Genomic DNA, 21,464 nt, shown 5'->3' with positions numbered 1-21,464 from the left:
TGCTACGATTAGCAAGGTAGTGCTCATCTATACTCCCCACAAAGCCCCTATCTTTCTATATTCCAACTATCCCTCCTCCTCAAAACCCACACCCATACATCTCTGGGTTTTACTTTGAAGGATCCTTATACATACCACCCCACGAACAACCAGAGCACCCACTGTTCTAGGAGGCAAAGCCCATAAACAAGTTCCGTGGAATCTGGGAGGATTGTGTGTTAGTTTGTTTTTGTGTGTGGTTTTCTAACAACAGTTCTCATCATCAACACCGTCCTCAAATACATGTCATCTCTTGGCCTCAATCTACCTTTTTTTCTTCATTATATGAGCTGGGGAGATCATGAGTGTACCGCTGATCCCAAGATTCACTATGAAAGGGAATCTCATGGTCAGCAATGAGCATGAAGGAAATGAGTCATCAGTCCGATGGTATAACCAATGAGTAAAAAAAAATGAGTAGTCCTTAAATGTCCAATAGAGATCGTAACATTACCCCCTTACTTGCTCTGAGTTTCACCAAAATTTGGTACCTTCACCATCCATATTGTAACTGTCGTCGTAGCTGACGTCTCCATGTAATCCTTCCCTCAGAATCCTATCCTCGTCTTCCCTGCGGATGGGACACCAATTAAAACTATGTCCCGGTGCACGATGGTCACAGTCGGGGCAATAGTAGGCTTCGCAATAGTATGTGCAATGATCACTCCAACCACAGTTTTGGCAATATAGAGTGTTGTTACAAACACCTTCATGGTATCTTTGTCAGGTGCTGGATGAGGTGTCGGACTGGGGAGTGGTTGGATCGTCATCTCCCAGGTCATAGGTTCCTGCGTACAACTGATTGATCATGGCTGCGTTGTCATCTACGTTGATTGGGTTGGAGGGAGAGCCAGTCTCAGGCCTGTGCATTGCGCCAGGCGGACTGTCTTTCTGTCCCTTCGACATACGAGATTGGCGTTTTGATGGAGTTCTGGCGGCGGGGATCTGGAGTATCACCTCTTGCCGGCTGTGTCGGGCTCCTCGTCGGTTCGTCAGGCAACGGGTTTGGGCGTTTTGTACTGGTCAAGGTGGAGATGATGAGGGAGACAGTGGTTTTGGGTTCGACCCAATGGAATGGGGACTGGAGTGGCTCGACTCTTGTGAGATCGGGCTGGTTGGGGTGGTGGGAATATATTTTTCCCCCGACGGGATGGGCATAGGTCGACGGGTGATGATGTGGTAAGTGCGCTCTGGGGTAACACTGGTCTGGTCTGGGTGCGACAGGGACCGGAGGGACAAACCTGGTGGAGGAGTATTCATACAACCATCTCGCTCTATTCATGTGCGAGCTTCATTTAGCAATGTCCTCCCGCCTGATTCCAAATATTCCCTTGCTGAGTCTGTCTGCCCATTCAAGGAGCTCATCCTCAAGCGTTGTTCCAAAGATTCCAAAACTAACTTTTTCATCCGGAGTGCCCGACAGATACTCGAGTCCTGACTGTTGAGCTGCAAATGCTCGCTTTCCAAAAAATGTATTGAGTCTATGGCTTTTAGGAGTTTGTCAGCTACAAGGTCTATGGCAAGAAAGGTATGCATGGAAGAAAGAGCGTAATACGCATGGGGGCAGCATTTTTTGGTCTTGTAAAAGAGATAGGTATAGGCGTCTTTTGCTGACATTAATTCTATGGTGTCAGTGACATCGGCTTGGTTGTGTCGTTTCCCACGGGCAAAAGACACTCGTTTGTCGGCTAGCAAGTTGGTGTCGCTGGGTATCAAGTGAGTGGTGATAGGGAAGCCGGTGGAGTTAGAAGTAGACATGTTTTGTGTTGAGAGACAGGGGATTGTTGGTAGTGGGGTGATTGTCTCTTCAACGCAGCTTGTGGTCCTTCTTATAGGTTTCCAGTATCTCTGCAACATTGGTTAAATATTCTTCCGGTTCCCATGAGCTTTCGGAATGAGGGTAATGGCGCCATTTAATCAGGTAGCGGCGCCCGTGTTTCCAGGGTTTGTGTCTAAGAATACTTTCTACTTTGTATTCTTCTTCTTCGTTGACCAGGTTAGGTGGTGGTCGGATAAAGTTCGGGCCACGAGTGTTGGTTTCCGTTGTGTATCCTCCAATGGGGAGGCAGGGATAGTCGGTAGTTTACCGGAGAAATCTTTTCTTGGATGTGAAAAGGTCCAATGCATTTCATATTGAACTTCTTGTATTCGGTAGCTTTTTCTCGCAGGTTGGTGTTCTCTAACCACACCTTTTGTCCTTCGGAGAATCGCATGAACTTTCCGTTGTTTCGTTTCATCATCTTGCTTCTCGCGAGTTTGTGTGCTTTTAGGGCGTTTTCCCTTGCCCTAAGCAGTTTGGATAATTGTTTTTCCACTGATGAGATATTCGTGGATCTGTGTTTAGTCGGGATTCCTCGGGGTTCATATCCCATGAGGAGGTAGAATGGTGATTGGTTGTTTGTGGAGTGTGATCTTTGGTTGTGACAGAATTCGGCGGTTGTAAGGTATTTTGCCCAGCTGTGTGGTTGGTTCTGGCAACATATGCGGAAGTAGATCTCCAGTTCTTGATTGGATCGTTCTGTTTGTCCATTTGTCTGGGGATGATACGCAGAGGAGAGTGCAGTTTCAATGTTCAGGAGTTTGTGGAGTTCTTTGGATACTTCGGAGGCGAACTGTGGTCCCCTGTCGGATATGAGTTTATCGTGCAATCTGAATCGTTTGAAGATGGAATCGTGAAAGATTTGTGCGGTTTTGAGCGCGTCAATGGTTTTATGACAAGGTAAGAGGATTACCCCCTTACTAAGTCCTTGGTCTACCACGACCATTATACTGTCGTATCCTGAAGATTCTGGTAAATCATTTATGAAGTCTACGGATAGGTACTTCATCGGTTCGGTGGTTTTTGGTTTGGGATTAATGGTACGGTGGTGGAATGTGTGTTTACTTTCACTTGTTGACAAGTTGCGCATCCTTTCACGTATTCTTCCACTTGTTTCATCATTCCTGGCCACCAATAGGCCTTTTTGATCAATTGGTAGGTCTTGAGCCTTCCTGGGTGCCCTGCGGACAGGGAATCGTGGTGATCTTTGATGATCATCTTTTGTTCTTCTCCTTCATCAATCAGTAATTTATTCTGATAAAAGAACTGTCCTTCTTCTTTTCTCCAATTGTCTTTCTTTGTTCTTCCGGGATAATTATTGTTTGTGAGCATGGCTTGCTCGATGGTGTTTCGACGTATAAATCAGGTCTTCTTGAGAGTGCGTCGGGTACCACCATGTGGGTTCCTGGTACGTGCTCCAAGGTGTAATTGTATTGTGACAGTTCCAGCTGCCATCTTCTTTGTCGCGGTGTGAGTTTCCTGGCTTCTTGCCAGTACGTTAGGTTCTTGTGATCTGTCAGGATTTGGATCGTGTGGGGGCTTCCCAAAAGTAAGTGTTTCCACTCTTTTAAAGCTCTCATTACCGCCAATAACTCTTTGTCGTAGATCTGGTAGTTCTTTTCAGCGGGGGATAGAGTTTTGGAGAAAAATGCACATGGGTGCCATTGTCCTTGGTCATCGGGTTGCATTAATACAGCTCCTGTGGCGTGTTTGCTGGCATCTGCAGCAATCTTTGATGGTTTCAAGGAGTTGGGGATTTGTGTTACGGGGGATTTGAGGAATTTTTGTTTCATTAATTTGAACGTGTTGTCTTCCATTTGGGTCCAGTTCCACTTCTTATCCTTTTCTAGTAAGGCATTCAAGGGTCTGGCGAGGTCAGAGTAATGACCGATAAACTTTCTGTAGAAGTTTCCGTAACCTAAAAACTTCCTTACGCCTTTAGTGTCTTTCGGAATTGGCCAGTCGTGGATCCCGGCGAGTTTGGCTGGGTTCATTGATACCTGATTGTGGGAAACGATCATTCCCAAGTATTCAATGGTTTCTGCCTCGAAGGTGCATTTTTCTGGTTTGAGGAATAGGTCGTTATTGCGTAGTCTCTGTAGTACTTGTTTTGTTCAGATTCGGAGTCTTTTGACGTTGGTGACAAAGATGAGGATGTTGTCCATGTATATGATCATCCAACCTTCATCAATGTAGACTTTGAATTTGTTGTTCATCAGCCTTTGGAATGTTGCCGGTGAATTGCACATGCCAAAGAACATGACCGTTGGTTCGAACACTCCTCTGCTGGTTTTAAATGCAGCTTTCCATTTGTCTCCTTCTTTTATCCTTATGTTGTTGTATCCCCAACGTAGGTCTAGTTTTGTAAAGATGGTGGCTCCTTTCAATTTTTCAATGAGGTCGGGTATCAGGGGTAGTGGATAGGGGTCTTTCACGGTATATGCGTTCAGTTTTCTGTAATCTTGTCACGGTCGGAGTGATCCATCCTTTTTGCCAATGAAGAAGAAGGGGGACACCTGTGGCGACTTGCTTGGCCTGATGTATCCCTTTCTGTAGTTTTCCGTTAAGAATTCTGTTAATGCTTTGTCTTCCTTTGGTGCCAGTGGGTACAGCTTGTAATCTGTGTAACAACCAAGAGTTAGTTACTCCGGCGCACACAGGAACACACTATAAAGAGAAATGAAGAGGGAGTGGTTACCCCTTAGGATGCAGAGAGTTAGTTGGTATACAACAGGAGGACTCGCTGAGGAGTCTCCTGGATCTATTGGGGTATATATACTGTTATAGGGTTATTTGTACATGTGTACTATACAGTTAATAGCAACAGTGGCTGATGATGTCATGGGGCCTAGCCCTCATGGCCAGCTCCACTGTGTGAGAGAGTTGTATCTATAATAAGAAGAAAGGCAACACGGCGCAAGAAAGGGAAATGCCGCGTGGCACTATGTGTGAAGTCTAAAGTACAAGGTCAAGGCGGAGAATAAAAGTAAAGGGAAGGTCCGAAAATTGTGTTATTGTAACACTACCCCCCTTTTAAGGCTCGACTTCCAGGCAAGACCAAATACCGGAGGTAGTGGTTAAATTTTTGGGCATAGGTTGAAAAAGAGAATTAAAAAGATTTGAATCCATGCCTCTAAGCTTCCTAGAAGCTGAGGGATTCTTAGAATAAAATTCGCGAACAGCGTCGCGGGAATTGTCCAGATGGGCTTCTGGTTCCCACATTATGTCCTTGTCTCCATAGCCCTTCCATAGGACTAGGAACTCTAATTTACCACGCTTCAAGCGTGCATCCACTACCCGTTTGACTTCGAACTCTTCTTCACCTTCCTGGGTGACAACAACCGGTCCGGGCTGGTCTACACGCTGTCCTGGCAGCGGCCCTTTGTAGGGTTTCACACGGCTAATGTTGACTGTAGGTACTACCCTCATTCGTTTTGGGAGTTCCAGCTCCACTGTGTTTGGTTTGACTTCCTTAATCCGGTAAGGGCCGATCCACTTTTTGGTCAGTTTTCTAGACTGCCGATCTTTCAATTTTAAGTGGTCAGTATCTAACCAGACCAGGTCGCCGACTTTGTAATCAGGGGCCTTAGAGCGTCTACGCTCTGCCCTGTCTTTCATCTGCTCTGCAGTTTTGAATAGCGCCTTGCGCATTTTGTCTAAGACAGACTTCATGTCTTTGACCATATTCTCAGCAGCCTTGTTCTTGCTTTTACCAGGTTCTACACCCATTCTGGGGAGGTACGATCTTATAACCTCGAATGGTGCCTTTCCTGTAGCCGATGACTGTTTGATATTGTATGAGAACTGGGCTATTTTTAGCCACTTGGCCCAATCCGTCTGCCTGTCATTAATGAATATCCGGAGATATTGTTTCAACTCCTGGTTGAGTTTCTCCGTTTGTCCATCAGTCTGCGGATAGAATGCCGTTGATAATTTAGGTTCGATGCCCAGCATCTTGCATAATTCTTTCGTAAATTTGCTAGCAAATTGGGGTCCTCTATCGGAGATAACCATTTCTGGTAACCCGTGGATAGACCATACAAAATCTTTAAATAAATCTGCTGTACCAGCGGCAGTAATGGTTTTGTTGGTGGGTATGAATACCACTTCTTTGGAGAAGCAATCAACTACCACCATTACTGAATCATACCCATTTGATTCGGGTAGATCCGTTGTAAAGTCCACCGATATATCCTGCCAGGGACCAGCTGGTATTGGATTCGGCATGAGTTTACCAGCCGGCGGTTGGTGAGAATTCTTAGCCATGGCACATCTCAAACAGGATTTTACGTATTCCTGCACGTCTTTGACCATGCCAGGCCACATGTAGTTTCTGGAGATCAACTCCATTGTTTGTTGCCACCCAGGGTGCCTAGCCACTGGAGTGTCATGATGTCTGTCTATTGCTTTGATCCTTGCGGACTTAGGCACATAGATTTTGTCTTTAAAATGGAAGAGCCCGTCTTCCCATAAATAGTTTTCATTGTCATCAAGGCACGCCTTTTCTTCTGAGCAAATGTCTTTCTTGAAGACTTCCAGAAGATTGGAATCCTGCCTGATTCTAACATTGCAACCCTTGATTGGTCTATCAGGGTGACACCTTTGTTATCATCTCCAATGCCATTGGCATGATCCTCTCTTCTGGACAAAGTGTCTGCTTTCCCCATAGAGCTTCCAGGCTTATGAATTAATTTATAATTAAACCTTGACAAGTATACCGCATAGCGGGCCTGTCTTCGGTTCAAGTCTCTGGCCGTCGTAAAATATTCCAGATTCTTATGATCAGTCCAAATTTCAAATTGGTGCCTAGCACCTTCTAAGTAGTGCCGCCAGTGCTCTAAAGCTCTAATGATGGCCAGCATCTCTTTATCATATATTTGATAGTTGCGCTCTGTAGGCAACAAACTATGCAATAAATAGGCACAAGGCCTCCAAAGATCGTCAGGGCATTTAATTGATAGAACAGCCCCAGTAGCAAAATCAGAAGAGTCAGTTTCTAGCTGGAACTCTTTGTCCAATTCTGGAAATGCTAATATGGGCGTCGTTGTAAACACCTGTTTAAGCTTATCAAAAGCTTCTTGTTCCTTGGCGCCCCAGTGCCAAACAATGTCCTTTTTAGTGAGATTGTTCAATGGTCTCGTGATTTTTGCGAAGTTTTTGATAAACCTTCGGTAGAAATTGCCTAAGCCAAGGAAGGCCCTAACTCCTTTGACGCGAGTAGGTTCTGGCCAGTCCAATATAGCTTGAACTTTCTCAGGATCCATCCTGATTCCATTCTGGCCTATGATTATACCGAGGAAGTCTACTTCCTTCACTTTAAAATTACATTTTTTGGGTTTGACAAATAGGTCCCGTTCCTGTAAGCGTCAAAGGACTTCTTGCACAATCTTGTCATGCTCTGCCTCATCGTCCGACTTTGTAAATATTAACAAATTGTCAATGTAAATGATGACACAGTTTTCCATATCCGCAAAAATCTTGTTCATCATGCTCTGGAAGGTTGCCGGTGAGTTGGTCAACCCAAAGAACATAATAAGGGGTTCGAAGGATCCTCGGTGGCACGTGAACGCGGCCTTCCAAGCATCTGCTTCTTTAATTCTTACATTATTGTACCCCCATCTGAGATCCATCTTTGTCAAGATCTTGGCACCAGCCAATTTGTCTACTAGCTGACTGATTAAAGGCAGCGGATACACATTTTTAACCGTGTGCTCATTCACATAACAATAGTCCATAATTATACACTTCTTACCATCCTTTTTAGGAATGAAGAACACCGGGGACGTCATAGGGCTTTTGGAAGGTCTGATGTAACCCTTTCTAAACTGTTTGTCTATGAAACTTGATACCTCATCTCTTTTTGGAGCAGAGAGGGGTATCATGTGTCCTTTTCTCGGTTTGAAGGTGTCCTTTAAATCTATAGCATGGTCCCAAGGCTTAGCCTCCAGGAAGTGTTCTGATTTATGTTTAGAAAAGACTTTCCAGAAAGTCATGGTACTCGGGAGGTACCAGCCTCTTAATCTCTTCTTCGGGTTTTACCTCATCATCATCATTGTTGATCTTTTCTAAAGATCTGAGCTCATAAATGTGACCAGTGTTTATCTTCTCAAGACGCTCATTGTGACGGACATGATTTGGTTTACCCAAGTTCACACACTCCTGAGGGCAGCATGACAATGTGACAACCCCTGTCTGCCAGTTGATCTCAGGATTGTGTTTAAATAGCCAGGTCCAGCCCAAGATTAAATTAATCTTCCCTAGTTGAGTAGCTTCGGCAGTGACTTGTTCTCTGTGTCCTTGGTATTTGACAACAAAGGAACATTTGTGTGTGATGCGGCCACCTGCATTAAGTGTACCGTCAACGTTATAGACGGGAATAGATACATCTAATTTTACAAGGGGGAGTCCAATCTGCTTAGCCCAGACCTGGTCTATGAAGATTCCATTAGCGCCTGAATCAAGCAGTGCGCTTGTTGGGTGTACTATGCCTCGGGCAAGGTTTTCCACACCAATGTCTAAACAGATCTTATTTTGGAATAAATATGTGCGCATCAACACACGCCTTGGGATTTTGGGAAAGGGTGGTTCCAAAGAAGAGGAAGTATTGAAAGAAACATGTTTTTCTATTTTATTTTTACCAGAATCAAGCACCCTAGTGTTTGTCTCGCCGGGGCCACACTCCAAGGGAGACGCTGGTGCAGCAGTAGTATCATAAATATTACAGTCACAATGTTTTATACAGGTACAGGTTTCAGATAACAATTTTAGAAATTTATTTACAAATAAGGGAGCCATCCCCTTCTTTCCATTATTGCTCGTGCAACACCCCGGAGCAGGGGCCACCTTGTTGTGGTTTACTTCATTGTTCATAGGAGCAAAGGCACCCAAGTGACCTAAGCTCCAAACTCTTTTCCCTGAGCCTTCATCTCATTGACCTGTTGGTCATAGAAAAAGGCCCGGATTTTGTCATATGAACAACCGGCCAAAGAGTTGAGCCGATCATCCGGTTTTTCGGTTTCTAATTGGCGCGCCTGGCGCCCTTGATTATTTTTTTGTTGAGTGGCCTGCGCTCCTTTTCTGCAGTCTCATGCCATGTGCCCCTCCTGCCCACAGTTGAAGCAGGTGAATCTGCACTTCTGTCCGCTTGTTAAGTTGTCAGCCCTTCTCCAGACTGGCAGAGGCAAGTGCTCGGCCTGGTCAGAGGTATTTGAAGAAGAAGTTTTGTATTTATAAATCTAATCAACAGAGGTTCCACACCAACTGCTAAGCTATAGTACTCCCCTTAACGCTGGGGGCCGCGTATCACAGGTTTTGGGTTCTTCTCCCAAAGCACTACAAGGCCGTCGCTAGGAGCGCACCTATTTGCTATACGGGATATTCCTAACCGCTAACCAATCTCCTTCACCCTGGAGTCCGGGTGCCCAGTGGGACTTTTTGCACAAACGTGCGAGAGAGTAGAAAGAGCGAGTCCTAATGTAACAACCAAGAGTTAGTTACTCTGGCACACACAAGAACACACTATAAAGGTAGTGATGAGGGAGTGGTTACCCCTTAAGCTGCAGAGAGTTAGTTGGTATACAACAGGAGGACTCGCTGAGGAGTCGCCTGGATTTATTGGGGTATATATACTAATACAGAGTGTTTGTACTTAAGTACCGTACAGTTGATAAAGTTAGTGGCTGATGATGTCATGGGGCCTAGCCCGCATGACTAGCTTCACTGTGTGAGAGAGTTGTATCTAAAATAAGAAGAAGGCAACACGGCACGAGAAAGAGGAGTTTGAACAAAAAGGGAAGTGCCATGTGGCACCATGTGTGAAAGCTAAAGTGTACAAGGTTCAAGTGGAGAATGAAAAAGAAGGAAAGGTCCAAAAATTTTGTTATCGTAACACCTAGGAGTACAATTGTGCTCCTAAAAGAACAATGGTGACTCCATGGAGTGGTGGCTATGTTCCATGGAGAACAATGGCTGCTTTGGCAGAGACTGGGTTTATCCAGTTTTGCCACTCCCACTCAAGTGCAACCGTAGTCCCATAGCTTTAGAGAATTTCCAGTGTTTTTTGTGAGTGAGGGGTTTAGTGAGAATGTTGGCAACCATATCTCCTGTAGGAACATATCTGATTACTGCCTCTCCCTTTGATACTAAGTCATCTCAGATAAAATGATATTTCCGTTGAATGTATTTTGTGCGAGCACGGAACTGTGGATCTTGTGTAAGAATAATAGCTGCTTGATTGTCACAGTGCAATGTTGTAGGTCCATTTTGAGCATGTCCAATTTCTTCAAAAAATGTCCAAAGCCATGCAAGGTGTTGTCCAGCATTGCTCAATCCAATGTACTCTGACTCCGTGGAGGATAAAGCTATCATGCTTTGTCTTTTGCTTGTCCAGGAGATTGCTCCTCAGATGGTGATAAAAACAAAGCCTGATGTTGATCGAGATGTGTCTGGGTCTCCAGACCAATCTGCATCTGAATATCCATAGAAATCCATGTCCATGGAGACATCTGTGCCATCATATCGTAGTTCCATGTCCCTGGTTGCTTTCAGATATCGGAGGACACATTTTGCAGCTTCCCAATGATGGCTCCTTGGAGCTGAGCTATGCCTGCTTAGTATTCCAACAACGTAGGCAATGGCTGGGCGGGTTCTGAGCATGGCATACATGAGGGAGCCTACAATTGAGAGGTATGACACTTGGCGCCCTTCAATATGCATCCCATGTTGCACAATATCTTCCCCTGGAGCATTTGCAAGGAGTTTTGATCCATGGGCCATTAGTGTCCATACTGGTTTGCAGTTCTTCATTCCAGTGCACTCCAGGACTGTGTCAATGTATTGGCGTTGCAATAGGGATATTGTTTTGTTTGAACGATCACGTTGGATTTCTATTCCGAGGATGTATTTTGCTTCTCCAAGGTCCCACATTTTGAATATGGATTCGAGTTTGGCTTTTGTGATATCCATGAATTTTTGGGATGAAGCTCCTAGGAGGAGGTCATCTACATAGACAACAACAAAGCATATTTGTTTGTTGTCCCGGAATACATATACATAGAGACATGTTTCTGCATTTAGTCTTGTGAAACCGAGCTCCTGGAGCTTGCGATCAAAAGTTTTGTTCCATGTACAACTAGCTTGTTTTAACCCGTAGATGGATTTTTTCAATCTCCAGCAGTATCCAGGTTGGATAGGAACACCCCCTGGAGGAAGCATGTACAGTTCTTCTTCAAGTTCTCCATTGAGATAAGCTGTGGATACGTCCATTTGATCAAGTTCTAGGTCGTACTTTGCTGCCAGGGCTAGAGTAATTCGGATTGACTCTAAGTTTGCAACCGGAGCAAAAACTTCCTGGTAATCAATCCCCTCCCTTTGAGTAAAACCTTGTGCAACAATCCGGAGTTTGTATCTCTCAATGTTTCCGTTTTGATCAAACTTGATCTGGAACACAGGTTTTGATGTGATGGGTTTTACTCCCTTTGGAAGTGGAACAGTGTCATATACTGCATTAGTATTGAGACTTAGAAGTTCCTCCTCCAATGCAGACTTCCATAATTCTCCATCCGGACATGATAAGGCTTCCTTTAGTGTCCTTGGAAGGTCTGTGTTAGATGGACCGATACTTGCTATTCCAGCAAAGAATGTCTCCTCTGTATCAGATGTTTCTTCATGAACCTCAGGAGTGTTAGGTTTCTCCATGGAGTTGTCATGCTGGTCTTTTCGAGACTGTTCCTCATCTAGAGTCCTTTGATAATCTCGGTTTTTGTCTGCAGGACGGCTCTGGCAACTGCTTCTGCGTACTCCTAGGACTTCAGCAGGCATGACTGCTCTTTTAGGAACTTGTGCAGGTACTCCAGGGAGTAGACATATTTGTGTATTTATTGCCCCACTCACTCCTGAAGGTGTTGAATCACTCCTCGGAGGCGTTGGATGACTCCTCAGAGGTGTTGGATAACTCCTTGGAGGTGTTGTATGCCTTCCAGAAGCTGATCCAATGGACAGGCTGTCTAGCTGTATTCGGACTTTTTCCACATCAGCTGGCTGTATGTTGAGGGGCTGTCCTCCCACTGACTGTAACTCTACTTTGGCTTTCCGTTCTGAAGATGGCCAGTGTTCAGGTCTTGGTTGTAGAGACTGTTGTGGAGGGTGTCTTAGCTGATCAGGTGCTCCCACTGCTCTCAGAACATCTTCATGCTGATATGGTTCCATTGCTTGTGGAACATCTCCTTGGAGATGTGGTTCCATTTGCAATTCATTTGGATCTCGGATCCGAGGGTCAGGATCATCCTCTTCCAATGTTTTTTGGTCTGGATAGTGAGCATTCTCTGGAATGAGTCCCTCCCACTGATCTGTGCTAGTGTCTGTGTTCCAGGGAGCAGTGTCATCCTTTTGTATCTTTCCGGATTCATTGAATATGACATGCCAACTGGAAAACACAGTCCGTTTTTCAGTGTCTAGGAGTTTGTAGGCTTGCTTTCCATGTGTGTAGCCAATCATTATGGCTTTGCGCCCCTTGGAGTAAAACTTCCCTTGCCTTTTGTCTTTCGGAATCAAGGCATATGCTTGGCATCCGAAAGGGCAAAACAAAGTTGGATCAACTTTCCTTTTAAACAGTATTTCATATGGGGTCTTTCCATGGAGTCCTGATGCTGGGCTGCGTGCTGTGATATATGCAGCTGTTTGCATGGCATCTACCCAAAATCACTTTGGGAGCTTGGAATCATGGAGCATAGTGGTTGCTAATGTAGCCAACGTCTGATTCATGCGTTCTGCAATGCCATTTTGTTCCGGAGTATCTGCAGCTGTAGTTTCTTGGATGAAACCATCTCCTCGGAGTTGATTTTTGAATGCATTGCCAGTATATTCTCCTCCCCCATCGCTCTGGAGGAATTCTGTGTATAGTGGAGTGAAGTTTTCTTCTCCCAAATGAGTCCGGAAGAATGTTTGGACATCTTCTTTCCATTGCTTGTATTGTTCCAGTGCTTCACTTTTATGTTTTAGGAAATATATCCATGGAAATTTGGAGAAATCATCTACAATGATAATCCAGTACCAAAAACCCTCCCTGGAAGTTGGTTTGATTGGTCCTCCAACATCTGTGTGCACAATTTGTATGGGGCACTTGGCTCAGTTTCCTCCAGTGGACTTGAAAGGAAATTTCTTCATCTTTCCTAAGGCACAAGGTTCACAAAACTCCGGGGTTCCGGTAAGGGTGTCTATGTCCTGGAGCTGTCTTTTTGTAACCATTTGTTGCAAGCGGTCCATTCCAATGTGTCCCATTCTCCTGTGCAATAAATTTACATCTACTGCTGCAAAAGCTGACTTTGGGTTGATTTTGGGTTTTGATTGGATGTGATAAAGTCCTCGCTTGTGTAAGGCAGTGAGGATAAGTTCCTTCTTTTTCCGAACTTCACAAGCATTTGACTCTGCTGGAAAAAGTGTTGATAACCCCGTTTTGGACAATTTGTGGACAGAGACGAGTGCTAAAGTGCAGTTTGGCACAAGTAAGACATTTGACAGTGCAATATTGTAGTCCTTTTTGCCAACAGTTGCTTGTAGGATTACTGTACCAATGCCAATGGCATTTACAGAGGATTTATCCCCAAAACTGATTGTCCTCAAAGGATGCAGAACATGGTATGTTCCTGGCTCAAACCAGGAGCGGTGAGGGACCATGTGGGATATTGCTCCGGAGTCAATAATAATTGTTGTTTTGGTCTTATTGGGTTCCAACACAAGGTAAGCTTGAATGTGTTTAGCAAGGGGCTTGGAAATATGTACATGTTCCAATGCAATATGACTCTGTTCCTCCTTGGAGTCAGATCCAGATGATTGCTCCACAGTATTTGCCTTTTCCTTCTCTTTTCTTTTATCCTTGTCTTTCCTTTCCCTTCTTCCTTTGACCTTTTTCAGCTGACTGAAGTGTTTGACACTCCGAGGTGTTGTGTGATTTGGCTTTGTGGAAGTCACACCACTTCTCCTCGGATTTGAGTGCTGATTTGGAACCTCCAGGGGCCTTCCCTGACTGTTGTGCAACTTCTGCAGTGATCCAAATCTCAACTGCATCATAGGTAAGTTTATTTTCTTCAGTTGTGTTGATTACTGATGACTGAAATATTTGCCATTCAGGAGTGCATGGGAGAGATTGGAGAAGAGCGAAGGCCATGAGTTTGGTATCAACTCCTAGTTTCATTCCGGAGAGGTATGAATCAATTGTCCGGATTTTTGCAATATGGTCCTGGATAGGTGATGTCCCATCCCAGGAGAATTTGGTGAGTTGCTGGAATGAATAGAAGGCCGAGGGAATGTTGAACGTCTGATGGAGTGAGACAAGTTTATCAAATAACTCCTTGGAGCTGGTGAGGTCTCCAGTCCTCATTAGGAGGGCATCAGAGATGTGGTCCTGGATGATTCCATGTGCCTTCTCATCCTTAAGTATCCAGGTGATTTCAGGATCCTCCAAGGAGGTAGGTTTTCCTGGTGAGGGCTTAAGCTCCTCTCTAGTAACAACCCAGAGAACTTTTTCCCAACGTAGCTTTTGTTACGATAACACAATTTCCGGACATCTCCTTTCCTTTTTATTCTCCGCTTTTACTTTATACTTTAAGTACCACGCGGCATTTCCCTTTCTCGCACCGCGTTGCCTTTCTTTTACTTTTAGACTTAACTCTCTCATGCAGTGGAGCTGGCCATACGGGCTAGACCCTATGACATCATCAGCCACTGCCTTCATCAACTGTATAGTACACATGTACAAACAACCTGTAGTAGTATATATACCCCAATAGATCCAGGAGACTCCTCAGCGAGTCCTCCTGTTGTATACCAACAAACTCTCTGCAGCTTAAGGGGTAACCACTCCCTCAACATCTTCTTTATAGTGTGTTCTTGTGTGCGCCAGAGTAACTAACTCTTGGTTGTTACATTAGGACTCGCTCTTTCTACTCTCTCGCACGTTTGTGCAAAAAGTCCCACTGGGCACCCGGACTCCAGGGTGAAGGAGATTGGTTAGCGGTTAGGAATATCCCGTATAGCAAATAGGTGCGCTCCTAGCGACGGCCTTGTAGTGCTTTGGGAGAAGAACCCAAAACCTGTGATACGCGGCCCCCAGCGTTGAGGGGAGTACTTAGCTCAGCAGCTGGTGTGGAACCACTGTTGATTAGAATAAAAATACATAACTTCTTTTTCGAATACCTCTGACCAGGCCGGGCACTTGCCTCCGCCAGTCTGGAGAAGGGTTGACAGCTTAACAAGCGGACCACCCCCTGACAACCGTTCGGACCAGGGTTTATTACGTTTACATTTTATATACATTTTCAAATACTATAGTGTGGGTAGTCGGAGATTGAGATCCGATACTCAGCTGGGAAGAGGTTGATCCGCAGATAGCAAGCGGGGACCCCCAGTTACCTATTTTTACGTTACCCAAAGAAGAACAAGTCAACATGTCGTCGCAACCCCAAGATATGAATGCGCTACTGCACGCAATGTGTGTGCAGATAGCTGAATTAACCTCGCAGCTCGCCGAGATACAGGCCAACCCCCCTGTAGCAACCCCCTCGGTAGAGAAAAAGTTTAATAAGAAAGTCGAAGTCGTCGCTGACCCTGGCGCCTTCGAAGGAGACAGAGCGCGATTTGCCGAATGGTGGATCAAGCTCCAGATTTGGGTCAAGGCGAACTGGGACGCTTTCGCCGACGATTTTGAGGTAGCCACTGCGGTGCTATCTCGCCTAAAAGGACCTGTGGCGGGTCGATACGCCCAAGTAAGACTCCAGGAATGCTACACCGCGGGTGTGTGGCCCACTTGGGACGATCTCAAAACAGAGATCGAAAAATATTTCAAACCGCAAGCTGAGCGTGACTGGGCGCGTCAGCAAATCCGTTCCTTCAAACAAGGAAACATGAGGACGGATGATTTCGTAACCCGGTTCCTGGCCCTCTCAATCCAAGGGGGTCTTGGCAATGAACACGCAGTGGAACTGCTAGAACGCAATGTGAACCCTCGCATTGCAGAACAGATCTATCTGCAGGATACACGAAGTGACAACTTGGCCCTGGCGGCTGAGGAAGTACAACGAGTCGGTAGAGCCATAGAGCTCTACACCATGCACCAAGGTGGCGGGTCCACCAAACAAAACAACACACCCCAGAGGCGCCCTGGGTCATCAAACCAATATCATAATCACTCTCACGGGTTCAAGCCGTTCGGGCTGCAGCCAGAACAGGGTGCTCCTATGGATATCGGCGCGGTCCAAGGCGGACAAATGCGCAGATTCAAGGGCAACTGTTACAACTGCGGCCAAGAGGGACACATGTCCCGAGACTGTAGAAACGGGGCGCAGGCTGCCCAACAAAAAAATAATCAAGGGCGCCAGGCGCGCCAACTAGAAATCGAGAAGCCAGACGATCGGCTCAACTCTTTGGCCAGTTGTTCTTACGACAAAATCCGGGCCTTCTTCTATGACCAACAGGTCAACGAAATGAAGGCTCAGGGAAAAGAATTCGGGGCTTAGGTCACTTGGGTACCTTAGCTCCTGGCAAAAATGAAGTAAACCACGACAAAGTGGCCCCTGCTCCGGGGTGTTGCACGAGCAATAACGGAATGACGGGGATGGCTCCCCAATTTGTAAATAAGTTTTTAAATTTGTTATCAGAAGTATGTACTTGTATAAAGAAATGTAACTGTAATATTTATGATACTACCGCTGCACCAGCGTCTCCCTTGGAGCGTGGCCCCGGCGAGACAAACACTAGGGTGCTTGATTCTGGTAAAACAAAAATAGAAAAACATGTGTCATTCAAGATCTCTTCTTCTTCTTCTTCTTCTCCTTCTTCTTCTTCGGAGCCACCCTTTCCCGAAATCCCAAGGCGTGTGTTGATGCGCACATATTTATTCCAAAAGGAGATCCGTTTAGACGTTGGCGTGGAAAACCTTGCCAGGGGCAAAGTACACTCAACGAGCGCACTGCTTGATTCAGGCGCTAACGGGATCTTCATAGATCAGGTCTGGGCGGAGCAAATTGGACTCCCCCTTGTAAAATTAGAAACGTCTATTCCCGTCTATAACGTTGACGGTACGCTTAACGCAGGTGGCTGTATTACACACAAATGTTCTTTTGTGGTCGAATACCAAGGACACAGAGAACGAGTCACTGCCGAGGCTACCCAACTAGGGAAGATTAATTTAATCTTAGGCTGGACCTGGCTATTTAAACACAATCCTGAGATCAACTGGCAGACAGGGGTTGTCACATTGTCACGTTGTCCCCAGGAATGTGTAAACTTGGGTAAACCAAATCATGTCCGTCACAATGAGCGTCTCGAAAAGTTAAACGCTAGTCACGTTTACGAGCTCAGATCTTTAGAAAAGATCGACGATGATGATGATGAGGTAAAACCTGAGGAAGAAATTAAGAGGCTGGTACCTCCCGAGTACCACGACTTCTGGAAAGTCTTTTTGAAACACAAATCAGAGCGCTTCCCAGAGGCCAAGCCTTGGGACCATGCTATAGATTTGAAAGACACCTTCAAACCAAGGAAGGGACACATGATACCGCTCTCTGCTCCCGAAAGAGACGAGGTATCTAGTTTCATAGACGAACAACTTAGGAAGGGTTACATCAGACCTTCCAAAAGTCCTATGACGTCCCCGGTGTTCTTCATTCCTAAAAAGGATGGTAAAAAGCGAATGATTATGGACTATCGTTACGTGAATGAGCACACGGTTAAAAATGCGTATCCTCTGCCTTTGATTAGTCAGCTAGTGGACAAATTGGCTGGCGCCAAAATCCTGACAAAGATGGATCTCAGATGGGGGTACAACAATGTACGAATCAAAGAGGAAGATGCTTGGAAGGCCGCATTCACGTGCCACCGAGGATCTTTCGAACCCCTTGTTATGTTCTTTGGGTTGACCAATTCACCGGCGACCTTCCAGAGCATGATGAACGAGATCTTTGCAGATATGGAAAACTGTGTCGTCATTTACATTGACGATTTATTAATATTTACAAAGTCGGACGATGAGGCTGAGCATGACAGGATCGTGCAAGAAGTCCTTCGACGCTTACAGGAACGGGACCTATTCGTTAAACCCGAAAAATGTAATTTTAAAGTGAAGGAAGTAGACTTCCTTGGTATGATCATAGGCCAGAACGGAATCAGGATGAACCCTGAGAAAGTTCAAGCTATTTTGGAATGGCCAGAACCTACTCGCGTCAAAGGAGTTAGGGCCTTCCTAGGCTTAGGTAATTTCTACCGAAGGTTTATTGAAGACTTCGCAAAAATCACGAGACCGTTGAACGATCTCACCAAAAAGGACCTTGTTTGGCATTGGGGCGCCAAAGAACAGGAAGCTTTTGATAAGCTTAAACAGGCATTTACAACAGCGCCCATATTGGCATTCCCTGAATTAGACAAAGAGTTCCGGCTAGAAACCGACTCTTCTGACTTCGCCACTGGGGCTGTTCTATCAATCAAAAGCCCTGATGATCTTTGGAGGCCTTGTGCCTATTTATCGCATAGTTTGTCGCCTACAGAGCGCAACTATCAAATATACGACAAAGAGATGCTGGCTATCATTAGAGCTTTAGAGCACTGGCGGCACTACTTAGAAGGTGCTAGGCACCAATTCGAAATTTGGACCGATCATAAGAACCTAGAGTACTTCATGACGGCCCGAGACCTGAACCGGAGACAAGCCCGCTACGCGGTGTACTTGTCAAGGTTCAATTATAAATTAATTCACAAGCCAGGAAGCTCAATGGGGAAAGCGGATGCTTTATCTAGAAGAGAGGATCATGCCAACGGCATTGAAGATGACAACAAAGGTGTCACCCTGATAGATCAATCAAGGGTTGCCAATGTTAGAATCGGGCAAGATTCCGCTCTCCTGGAAGTCTTCAGGAAAGACATCTCCCCAGAGGAAAAGGCGCGCCTTGACAGCAATGAAAACTATTTATGGAAAGACGAGCTCTTTCATTTCAAAAACAAAATCTATGTGCCTGAGTCCGCAAGGATCAAGGCAATAGATAGACATCATGACACTCCAGTGGCTGGGCACCCTGGATGGCAACGAACGATGGAGTTGATCTCCAGAAACTACATGTGGCCGGGCATGGTCAAAGACGTACAGGAATACGTAAAATCCTGTCTGAGATGCGCCATGGCCAAGAATTCCCATCAACCGCCGGCAGGTAAACTCATGCCAAATCCGATACCAGCTGGCCCCTGGCAGGATATATCGGTGGACTTCACGACGGATCTGCCCGAGTCAAACGGGTACGATTCAGTAATGGTGGTAGTAGACCGCTTCTCCAAAGAAGTGGTATTCATACCCACCAACAAAACCATCACCGCCGCCGGTACGGCAGACCTATTTAAGGATTTTGTATGGTCCATCCATGGGTTACCAGAAACGGTAATCTCCGATAGAGGACCGCAATTTGCTAGCGAGTTTACGAAAGAATTGTGCCGGATGCTGGGCATCAAACCTAAATTATCCATGGTGTTCCATCCGCAAACCGATGGACAAACGGAGAGACTCAACCAGGAGTTGAAACAGTATCTCCGGATATTTATTAACGACAGACAGACAGATTGGGCCAAGTGGCTAAAAATAGCCCAGTTCTCTTATAATATTAAACAGTCGTCGGCTACAGGAAAGGCACCATTCGAGGTTACTAGATCGTACCTCCCCAGAATGGGTGTAGAACCTGGCAAAAGCAAAAACGAGGCTGCTGGAAACATGGCAAAAGACATGAAGTCTGTCTTGGACGAAACGCGCAAAGCGCTATTTAAAACTGCGGAGCAGATGAAAGACAGGGCAGAGCGTAGACGCTCTAAGGCCCCTGATTACAAGGTCGGCGACCTGGTCTGGTTAGACACCGACCACTTAAAATTAAAAGACCGGCAGTCTAGAAAACTGACCGAAAAGTGGATTGGCCCTTACCGGATTAAGGAAGTCAAACCTAATGCGGTGGAGCTGGAACTCCCAAAACGAATGAGGGTGGTACCCACGGTTAACATTAGCCGTGTGAAACCCTACAAAGGACCGCTGCCGGGACAGCGCGTAGACCGGCCCGGTCCGGTGGTAGTCACCCAAGAAGGTGAAGAAGAGTTCGAAGTCGAACGAGTGGTAGATGCACACTTGAAGCGGGGAAAATTAGAGTTCCTGGTCCTATGGAAGGGCTATGGAGACGAGGACAGAACGTGGGAACCAGAATCCCATCTGGAAAACTCCCGCGATGCTGTTCGCAAATTTTATTCTAGGAATCCCTCAGCTCCCAGGAAGCTTAGAGGCATGGATTCAAACCTTTTTAATTCCCTCTTTCAACCTATGCCCGAAAATTTTACCACTACCTCCGGAATTTGGTCTCGCCTGGAAGTCGAACCTTAGAAGGGGGGTAGTGTTACGATAACACAATTTCCGGACATCTCCTTTCCTTTTTATTCTCCGCTTTTACTTTATACTTTAAGTACCACGCGGCATTTCCCTTTCTCGCGCCGCGTTGCCTTTCTTTTACTTTTAGACTTAACTCTCTCACGCAGTGGAGCTGGCCATACGGGCTAGACCCTATGACATCATCAGCCACTGCCTTCATCAACTGTATAGTACACATGTACAAACAACCTGTAGTAGTATATATACCCCAATAGATCCAGGAGACTCCTCAGCGAGTCCTCCTGTTGTATACCAACAAACTCTCTGCAGCTTAAGGGGTAACCACTCCCTCAACATCTTCTTTATAGTGTGTTCTTGTGTGCGCCAGAGTAACTAACTCTTGGTTGTTACAGCTTTGAGATGATCCGGAGTTTCCATATCTGAAAATTGTTGGGTCTAGTGAGAACTGGACATGCGGATGTATCATGTGCTGTGGTCATGGTTCCGGAGTTGCTGTTTCAAATAAAAATTATCTCCTGTGTAGCTTTTGCGTACCAGGGCTCATAACCTAATAAAACTATGTGAAACTTAGCTGCTGCCCAAGAGGCTATAGAAATGACTGTATTATTTACCTAAGTGAAACTACAATAGATGTTAGTTTAAGGTGATCTCTAATAAATGTAATGTAACATACCTCAGCCGCTGCCCAAGAGGCTATAGAAACGACTGAGGTATTTCTATACTAAGCCCCCTACTACTTATAGTCGGAGGTGCTACTCGCTACAGTATAATGACTCCTAGGAGTACAATTGTGCTCCTAAGAGAACAATGGTGACTCCATGGAGTGATGGCTATGCTCCATGGAGAACAATGGCTGCTTTGGCAGAGACCGGGTTTATCCGGTTTTGTCAATACTGTGTATAGCCTACCTTTCTTTTATTATATAAACCCCTGTATTTTACCTTGTAAAAACAACAAATCCAATCCAGACTTCTTCTCTAATCTCAAAATCACTACTTTCTGCTACTTGTGATCCAGTGTGGTCACAACACTTTCCACTGCTACTACTGTTAACTGCTGTCATCGTCACTTGTCACTTTTGAAAGTCATTGTCATCCCTTCTAATTAGAGTCCTTCTGAGCACTACAGTCTGTGTGTCAGGAGCATGCTATCACTGGGAACCTTGTCACCTTGTCACCTCGTTGTTCTCAAACCTACCTTGTGCTA

The 21,464-nt window shown here is 45.5% G+C and overlaps 4 protein-coding genes across 4 annotated transcripts; all 4 read right to left on the bottom strand.

Moving 5' to 3' along the window:
- Positions 1-762: 762 nt before the first annotated feature.
- SERLADRAFT_439606 (uncharacterized protein) lies at positions 763-1,299 on the bottom strand (the record flags this gene model as incomplete). The annotated part of the gene is made up of 2 exons (XM_007320014.1): positions 763-1,058; positions 1,122-1,299. 2 exons carry the CDS (start codon positions 1,297-1,299, stop codon positions 763-765), a joined length of 474 nt encoding a protein of 157 aa, XP_007320076.1.
- Positions 1,300-1,330: 31 nt separating this feature from the next.
- Positions 1,331-1,797, bottom strand: SERLADRAFT_439605 (uncharacterized protein; the record flags this gene model as incomplete). Its single annotated transcript, XM_007320013.1, has 2 exons — positions 1,331-1,520; positions 1,595-1,797. The coding sequence occupies 2 exons, from the start codon at positions 1,795-1,797 to the stop codon at positions 1,331-1,333; spliced, it is 393 nt and encodes a 130-aa protein (XP_007320075.1).
- Positions 1,798-8,080: 6,283 nt separating this feature from the next.
- SERLADRAFT_340647 (uncharacterized protein) lies at positions 8,081-8,332 on the bottom strand (the record flags this gene model as incomplete). Its single annotated transcript, XM_007320012.1, has 1 exon — positions 8,081-8,332. A coding segment is annotated over one exon (252 nt), but the record flags the coding sequence as incomplete, so codon positions are not given.
- A 4,011-nt stretch (positions 8,333-12,343) lies between these two features.
- SERLADRAFT_340123 (uncharacterized protein) lies at positions 12,344-12,553 on the bottom strand (the record flags this gene model as incomplete). The annotated part of the gene is made up of 1 exon (XM_007320011.1): positions 12,344-12,553. A coding segment is annotated over one exon (210 nt), but the record flags the coding sequence as incomplete, so codon positions are not given.
- Positions 12,554-21,464: the final 8,911 nt, after the last annotated feature.

This window comes from Serpula lacrymans (genome assembly GCF_000218685.1).
Source record: "Serpula lacrymans var. lacrymans S7.9 unplaced genomic scaffold SERLAscaffold_9, whole genome shotgun sequence".
In the NCBI taxonomy this organism is placed as follows: Eukaryota; Fungi; Basidiomycota; class Agaricomycetes; order Boletales; family Serpulaceae; genus Serpula; species Serpula lacrymans.
Note: the sequence above shows the minus strand (reverse complement) of the source record. Positions and strands in the feature narration are given on the sequence as shown.